Source organism: Zootermopsis nevadensis, unplaced genomic scaffold (assembly GCF_977971745.1).
Source record: "Zootermopsis nevadensis isolate Lab colony 2312 unplaced genomic scaffold, Znev_1.0 Znev_ptg000011l, whole genome shotgun sequence".
Lineage (NCBI taxonomy): Eukaryota > Metazoa > Arthropoda > Insecta > Blattodea > Termopsidae > Zootermopsis > Zootermopsis nevadensis.
This window is the reverse complement of record NW_028259143.1, coordinates 13234067-13243570: the sequence shown is the minus strand read 5'-3', so window position 1 is coordinate 13243570 and position 9504 is coordinate 13234067. Positions and strand designations below refer to the sequence as shown.

At 39.0% G+C, this 9504-nt stretch overlaps 1 protein-coding gene across 1 annotated transcript; it reads right to left on the bottom strand.

The window, feature by feature from the left end:
• Nucleotides 1-2038: 2038 nt before the first annotated feature.
• Raf (serine/threonine kinase raf oncogene) lies at nucleotides 2039-7656 on the bottom strand. Its single transcript, XM_022077473.2, has one exon. It carries the CDS (start codon nucleotides 7560-7562, stop codon nucleotides 5379-5381), a length of 2184 nt encoding a protein of 727 aa, XP_021933165.1. The 5' UTR covers nucleotides 7563-7656; the 3' UTR covers nucleotides 2039-5378.
• Between the last annotated feature and the right edge of the window lie 1848 nt (nucleotides 7657-9504).

Below are 9504 nucleotides of genomic sequence, written 5' to 3'. Positions count from 1 at the left end.
GTAGTTCATTAAATATTTACTGTATCAAGAAATAGTAGACCATAATGGGACATACATATATACTACCATCTAAAATTATTCTGTCAGGACTTTTTCCATCGTCTGTTCTTTAAAATCACGACGTTTCGGAGGCTGGTTCTGTTTCTGTCTTCAGGTGAGAGGTACCTACTCTGTTGGGTCCCTTAGATAGAGCTAGTCTCTGTCACTGGACAAAGAACAGACGATGGAAAAAGTCCTGACAAAGAATAATTATAAATGTAAACTAGCATCATCAAAATCCTTTAGAATTGAATATATACTACCTGTTTAAAATAATGAGCAAATTTTACAAAATCTCATAAAGTTGGTTTTGAGCTTCATGTAATGTAGGGTTATATCAAACCAGTCCATCCATCCATCCATCTTGTCTCTACAGCTCTCTGGCAGGCGTTAGCCTCCTCCCATTTGGGAGGTTACTTCTTCTATTTAGACATTTGGTAGGACTCCTTCGACATGTTATCAGCCCATGGCAAGGCTTCTACATGTACACAGGACAGCACAACACAGAAAGATGCAAACAATCAAGTCTTGAGTGGGATTTGAACCCCCAGTCCCAGTGTTCAAGCGAACAAGGCCCACGACTCAGACTGCATGGCCACTTTGACCAGCATATCAGACCAATATGAACAAAAATTAAATTTTGATAACTTTCAGTGGACTTCAAAAATAAAATTTCACAAAATCCATCCATAAGCTTTGGAGATTAATCACATTGACAGACAAACTTCCCACTATATATATTAATTTTATGCACTTTGTGAAAAGAATAAACAAAAACTACACATTTATTTGTACATTAATATACTTTAATTGATGAGCAACTTCACACAACAGGTTGACAGTGACTACATGAGACCAAGAGACGATCAAGACCTAACTGAACAGTTGTTACTAAATACTTGGAGTGTCTCAGGATATTTGAAAGTTTCTGGATTCAATCTGGTCCACATTTAAATACACTAACCGCTGGTCAGGCAACAGTATCTGTTAATAGTAGTAGTAGTACATGGGTAATATAATTGACAATGTTACCAGTATGTGAAGATGTGAAAGAACATACACTTACTCTGGGAACCTGTTTTCTGAAAAGTCGTGTCCTGTACAGCTGGCATTTCTGGCTGTGAAGTAAGTTGTTTCAATAAGTCATGAAACAAATAATATCCACCATCATTGTAGGCATATGTTAAAATCAGAAGGCAAAATGAATTTTTTTGAATAGTATTCAACTGAAGTTCAGATTTAAACACACAAACAACTAAAAGTGTCCATTGGACCAATTACCTAACTCCATGGGGCACAGCCCCTCTTGACAAGCTGATAGTGTACTTTGCTAGTCAAAAAATTCATGGTTCATTGCCATGTTCACAAGAGCCTTCTAACAACAAAGTGTTGTTTGCAGCACAGCAAAACAACATTGCACCAATATTTTATTGAGGTACTGCATAACAGGTGTTTGTCACACACATTACGATTATAACAGTGACAATACATGCTTTTCTATGTTTAAATTCTTCTGAATACAGTACAATTATAACAGTGACAATACATGTTTTTCTATGTTTTAAATTCATGTAAATGATCCCATACTTTCTGCTGTTTAACACTTCTAATCTCCTAATGCAGACTGTATGCACCCAAAAACCATTAAACAAACTGCAAACCAGTAATAGTAGGATCATAATACACAGCTTCCTGTGATGTCATAATGCACATGACTGTCAATGCGAGGTGGCTGCTATAATACTAACAATAACAACTGACACTATGGCCAAAAATCATTAGATATAACTCATTAAATTGGTCATAGTTTCAACATGCCCCAACAGCTGAAGGCTTGGGTACATACATGGTGTCTACAGATAAGTTTCAATTCTGTTTTCAGTTATATATTGAACAGTCAATATCATAAACAATGTTCAATATGTTTAAACTTAAATATCAAAGGAACACTTCTTCAAAACTCATAACAAAAGTAAACAAAGCAAGGATCAAATCAAAGTACACCTGAAATACTACATTTTATTTCAATATTACAGTACCAGAAGTTTGAAAGTTGTTTATACACATTAATTTTCAGTGTTAAAATAAGCAGTGCTGGGCAAGTTACTTTCAGTAAGAACAGTACCTGGTTGTGGTATTCCATTTATGTTTCGCCCTCAAACCTGTTACATGTTGCAAATTATCTCTATTAAGTACACAATTTTTAAGCCATGTAAACTATAAATGAATTACATGAATCATTCTGTACACAGATAAATTGAAGAAAATTTCCTAAAACTGTAATAAATAATTATAAAACAATCTTTAATAACAGCGCCACACTTTGATGATTAGTTTCAACAGTGTCATCTCAAATAAAACAATTCAGATTCTTTCCTCCTTTTTTATGTACAAACTGCTTCAACTCAGTTACTCTCAATACTGCCACACTGCTTAGTCCAGTGAGGGTGAACTACTGGCACATGTCACATGTGCCTGCATGCACAGTTTTAATTCAAAGAAATATCTTCATACAATACAGTAACTAACATTAATTTATACACAGATACTTGTGGGCAAGAATTGAATTATGTTCATATATACAGAACTGCACAAACAGGTTAAAAGCTTGATGAATTCTTCTTGGGCTACCCGCTGTGTCATCTGACACGGCGGGTAGCCCAAGGACTTATTATACTTAGTTGCCATGACAGATTCAGATCATACACATTAAAAGTTATCAACTGCTTGGCACCAATCTCATCGCTGCACCACAAACTCAATTTGTTTTCGATTGTCTCTGATGCTCCCTGTGTGTGTGTTGTTTCCGTCATTTCACTCAGACAAGTTACAGTCAACAGTTTGTTATTGTCCAACATTTACAACAGAATAGTGTCTCTGTTCTGAGGATGATATATGTGTTCACTTCAGAGGTCTGCAAATGTTTTATAAAGTAAGAAGACCAAAAAATAAGTAAAATTCACAGGAAGATAATTTCACAGCAGGTGAAAGGAAAAATATTTGTAAATGACAAAAACAGAAAAGCGTTGTGGAGTCTATGTTCTGAAAGTGTGGTTTATAGAACTCTGATAAGCAACTTTATGAAACTAAACAAATATACGTCCCCAAAAGTAAGCAAGAGCAAAAATGGGTTAAATAACATGTGTTAAAAACAACCAATTTGTTGTAAGTTCTTTGAATATTGTAGTTACAAATTCCAAGGTCATAAAATTATTGCTAGACATGGTTAACCAATTTAGTGGTGAATTTATAAAGCAAGCATGGCTAGCACCTGTACCAAAACTTTTTGAATACTTCCAAACTACAGAAAATATTTTGCCACATACCAAATACCTAAACAGCAGTCAAAACACAGTGGGTAGTATAATCAAAATTAACTAAAACATCCATGAACAACTAAAAACAGATTGCATTCTTGTACTTATTTTTACATTTGTCTTGTATGTGCACAGACATCACATACTTAACTTATTTAGCCATTCAGAGTTCAGTTGTGAAAGTAGTGAAGTCTGTGAATAATTGGGTTTAAGGTTCTCACAGCACTGAATGTGAAGATAGTTGTATTCTGGATTGTACAGCTGTGTAGTCTGGTAGAAGTTTATAAGTTTATACCAATGTTTCAGAGGTCTTTGCTGCCTCCTTCATCAGAAGTCAGCAAGGACGTCCAAAATGCTGGTTAACTTTTATCAGATTACATGGCACTTCAATTGAGAAGACAGATTCTTCAAATTGGCTAATTTAAGTTAACCCTTTAATACTGTGTGTGTGTGGGGGCGGGGGGTAACTATATACACCACTTGCTTTAGCAATCAGTCTGTAATCTGCCCACAGTATATTTATGGGTTTCATATGATTTTCTGAAGAAAGAGTTAATTATTTCCATAAATAGCATTAACCAACTGATTCATGTAATGGATACTGTTTCTTCAGGTAAGAATTTATATATTAAACGTTATTTTGATAAGCTTTGGTTTTAAAAGGTTAACAATGATGGCTAGATGCTGTAGTTCTGTCACAAAAAAAAACATTTTGAGAGTCTCAAATGACAGATAGCATCAAAATAGTTTGTGTTACAGCTGATAGAACTTCTAGCTCAAATGACAAACTAGCAGGATTTTTACTGCTATTCATAAAATGTTGGTTATTCCATTGTATCATTTCACTGCACTGTTCATTAAGCAGTCCTATGAACTATTCATGGTTTGAGTCAGCTGGAAGATATGAAAATTATCACTGTGGTTAACTACAGTGCTTCAAGTATGTTTGATGAAAAACAGTGTAATTGCTTTTGAAAGAGGATGATTCAGTGCATGGTGATGTACTCATGTTCACTGACATAGTTCATTGCAAGAATGAATGTGACAAATTTTTCGAGCGTCAGAATGAAATAAACTTTCAGAGGGGGGGGGGATACTACACTGTCTATAATCAGATGATACTCAACAGCTTTCTACTGTAATGTTCTTCACAGACTTTGTGCTCATCTGAATGACTTAAATGTGAAACTGTCATGTTCAGTGTCTCATTAGTGTATTTAAAATGAAGCTCAAAATGTATCACTTTGACATGAACATTTATAAACTAAAGTATTTTCCTTCACTGAATAAGCATCTGAATAATCTCAACCTTCTTGAGGACCAAGAGATTCATGATTTAAAGTAACATAACCATTGCAGAAGAAAGGTTTCCTCAAGATTTCCAAACTTCAAGCATGTCAAGGAAACAGTGAAGTTTTTAAAGTATCCTGATGCTGTACAACTGGAAAGCGTGAAGCTCAGATTGGCTTAATTAATTCAACTTTAGAATGGAGCTAATTGAAGTTCGGCTAGTTTAATTTGATATGAAGTTTCTTAAACAAAGTCTACTGGACAAGTAAAATATAATTCAGAATACCCTGCACCTGAAATAAATGTTAATGATGAAGATAAAGTGAAAAAACTTCTGGAATGCTTTGCTAGTAACACTTTGAACTATGAAAAGTAGTCACATTGATAATTTTTCCACCTACATATATTTGTGAAAGTATATTTTCTGCAAAGAATTTTGTCAAGTCTAGTAAGTACAGTGCTACTCATATGATTCTAAAGAAGTCCAATTAGGAATCTGATATAACATCAGTGGCTAAGATATAACAGCATAATCCTTACTCACTTGGTGAGTAATAATTTATTTCATATACACTACATGATCTTAGAAATATTTTTAAGCTTACTAAAAGTTATGGGCATGCAAACTACAGCAGAAACTTTCCCTCAATATTTGGCATGTGGCTTGAAGAAGGTTCGCCTTCTCTGGCTTAAGTCACTCACGGTAGACCGAAGATAATGTTTTAAGATGATTTATATAATCCCACCAACTGAGAAGATAGGAAAAGCTCCATACTGTGAATTAATAGGTGTTTTGGGTGAAGCACATACATAAAGAAAGTCATCTGACTGAAGCTGGGTGCGATTTAAGGTTGGCTCAGATGCCGAACGATGAATCTTAGGAAGTAAACGCAGAGAACTTTCAAGTGATGCAAGAATCTGACGGAACAGTGGGCGCTCATCACGATTTAGCTTCAGACAATCTTCTGATAGGCGTCGAAGTGCCTTCGGTGTGTCTGAACGCAGAATGTTAAGATCTGGACGCAGGTAGCCCCTGCCCACCATGAAGAGAATCTGGTCCTTATTGTTGATACTGGCATATGGTAACTGTCCTGCAAGCAACTCAAACAGTACCACACCAAATGCATACACATCTGACTGAAAGCTGTAAGGACTTTCCTCCTGCATACGAATAACTTCTGGTGCCATCCACAAAATCGAGCCAGTAGGCTGCTGGAACTGCTGTGATCCTGACCAACGTGTCTTCACTGTTGCCAGTCCAAAATCTCCAATCTTTACTGTGAGATCATCATGAAGGAAGATATTGTTGCTTTTTAAATCTCTATGTATTATGTTCTTAGCATGGAGATAGTCCATTCCTTGAGCTGTTTGCCTTCCTATTTCTATCAATGTTAAAAGTTCAAACTTTGTCTCTATAACATGTAGATGTTTATACAGGCTTGAACCCTCACACCACTGTGTCACTATTGCTAACTGTGGTTTGCTTACACAACCCATGAACAACAATATATTAACATGTCGTGTCTTCCTTAAGACAGCCACTTCATTTTTGAATGCTTGTAACTGAGCTGGAGTTGGGTCTTTAACATTCAGAGTTTTAACAGCCACTGGCCCATGCCAATGACCTTTGTACACAGTTCCAAAGGAACCTGAACCAATTCTGGGACCAATGAGAATTTCATCAGCCGGAATTTCCCAGTCTTCTATTGATTCCCGAGGTGTGCGAACTTTGTTACTACTTTCATCTGCACTGCGGGCACGTGGACGCCAAAGTCTCAATGTATTGGTCGGGGATGCTTGTGCACTCTGACTGTGGGACGGCTTAGTAGGGCTGCTGCCTGGACTACACAATGCAAGCTCCCCTCCCCCAGAGCCTGGTGGAGCTGGGCCAGACTTTGCAATGTGACCAACAAACATCTCTAATGATGCTGCTTGAGCAACCTGAGCGACTAGATTCAAGCATACATTTGGAGCTGAACTTGACCTTTCCCTCGTACCCAATGTCGGAGGATGTCTTCGTACTACAGAATGGGGATGTGAAGGTGATGCTGACCTTCCTGTTACAAACTCTGGGGTCTGTAGGATACCAGCAGATGTCACTGGTTTTTGTGATAGTAATATCTCAAAATATGTATCATTTTGTATTTGCTGGCAGAGAGTTGGTACACCTGTTGCACATCGTTGATGAAAGCGATAACCACAGGTTCGACAATAGAACCCTTGAAAAAGAAGTCGACTACAACACTCACAGAATGCAAGAGTAAAAAACGTCTTACGTACGAAATTATGAGAAATACTTGTTGTAATTAAAAACTTGTTCAATATTTCAACACTTATTTCCTCACCTTCAAGAGATGACATATCAGCTTCCCAAGGAATTATAACCTTACTTTGACCTTTATACACCACACACATCTCAGGAGTAAGCTTGCGGAATTTCATAGCTTTTGACAAAGCTTCTCTTACAGTCTGACCTGGCCTTACTTGAACACTAGTCAGTTGTTTATTTGGGAGATGTGCTCGCACTAAAGACTTCAGCGGCGACCTAGGAACCAGCTGTGGTGAGATGTCACCCCCACTGCTTTGATCATGAGAATGGCGTTCACATGGGTCTTGCGGGCTTTCGCGTCCATTACTGATTAATTCAATTAGCTCCTGCTCTTTCACTTCAAACTCGTGAAGTTTACTTGTAAGCTCCTGATATTCGGTGAGGTAAATGGCTGGCGGATGTTGGAACGCTGCAAACTTCTCTATTAAAGCATCGATGTTCTCCCTTGTGAGACGAATCATGCTCTGGATGTTATGGAGTTCATCATGTAGTGGGTCGAAATCTTCAGTTGCACAAGACCTTGTTGGACTATTAAGTGACAGTGTAGGAACTGTTCCATTAAACTTTGCTCCCCTTATGACAGCCATCTTCTAGCTGGGTCACTGCCAGTTGAAATACACTACCTACACAAACTGACTCGACCTCTGAAATACACTACACTTTGGTATGTACTATATAGTTCATTGCACAGAAGTGCGAGATAATTCCCTATTCAAATACGTATCACGTAAAGAATATATTTTAATTATTTAAAATTTGAGTTAACTGTTTCATTATGTTTCAGGTTGTTCCCAAGTTCAATTTATTTTCAGAGAAAAATAAATCTGAATGTATCAGGAATTAAAAAAAAGCGTACGCATGCAACGGCTGTTTATAAGAAAAACCTGTACATCTGCATTTTACCGCAAAATTTAAAAGTGATTATTTGCAAGCATCACAATTTCGGTTAAATTTCAAATAGCACAGATTATATCAGCACGTTTACAAACGTAATTTCTTGTACTTGTTGCTTTTGTACTAGTATCTAGGGCGAAAACATAGCCACACACACACACATATCCTCCAGATACTGCAGATATGACACTGGCCCAACATAATGATCTATGCCCCTGCGGACAAGATTATCGCTTTGCCTCTTCCTCGGGTCGGACGGTGCGACCGGTGGCAAACACGATTCGCGAACACTAGGGCCCGATCCAATTCAAGTTTCGATTAGTTCAGAAGGGAAATGTCAACACCGTGGTCACTGACCAACTAAATCAGTTTCTACTTTCTTCCCCCAACATTATCGGCGTTCAATAAACTATCCACAAGACTGTTCCCTCGTCTGTCCTAGATCGCACGGCCACATTCAGTTATGGACAAATGACGGCTTTAGCGGACATCTCGGGAGCGACCTTCCCTCAATGGGAAGGAGGTCGTGGATAGAAGACGGCGTGTTCAATCAGTCTTCCTGGAACGGGATGATTGAAAATCTACCACAGTCACCTCAGGACTTATTGCAACCACGACAGCATGCAGTGTGGTTATCTCTGCAGCTGTAGAATATGTCTGCTTTGAAGTAAAAGTTGCTAGACGAGTGAGCGTCCCCGCAAGGACATACCTGGGTGCATAGAGGTATTTACGCTGGGTGTATCCGAACTGCTTTCAACGTCAGCACTGTAGCGACGCATCTGGAGCGTTGTACATCTCCACGTTTACTCGCAGGCTTCGGAGTACGGTGTGAGCACTCAACTTCTTCACATCAAGGCATTACGCCACCGACAAAATATAATGTGGAGTCTGGGGACTTACCATCTATTCCGCGTATGTTGCATGGCAGCCTGTACATTCATGTGCAAGGTCTCCACCTCCTCCCGAATTTCGGCTTCGGGTAGGCGTTTGTCAAAGTTCTTCAACAACAAGCGCACTCGTCGATCCTCAGATAGCCCTAGCTCTCATCGAGAGAACGAATGGCGGCGATAGCAGCCTCGAAGCCGTCGTCAATTCCGGGCACCAGCATAAGAATCCGTCTTTTCATCTGGGCAACGAGCTTGCTCGCGGACTTCGTGGGATTCCATTCCAGGAGGTCCTTGCGGTTTCCATAATCAGGGCGATGAGTAAGATGCGCCAACCAAGAAACCAACTAAGGGCGCAAGCGCGAGACATCGTCCCTTGGTAGGTAACACCATTCCTGCGAACGATATGCAATGCTGGAAATGATAAACAGTGCCCTACAACTATAACGGGGGTGTGCTTAGGCTAACGGGGATTTTGTCGTGACGGAAGCCTTGACTATTCAAACTAGGGTCTGTTGCTGCGCACGAAAGGTTATCCCATCAGACAACTTGTCCTTTATGAAAAGGATTTTTGTTTGATGGCTTTCTGGAACTTAAACCCAGAAGGGGCAGAATCGTCCCGCGCTGTCTGAGGCATCATCGTTCGGCCCGGTGATATGGAATGGCCTCTGACTTGAGTCTCGGGGAAAGAAATTTCTCATGAGATTTTCGACCAGTGTATGGGACCGGTGCCAACCCAGCATCGTCTGGA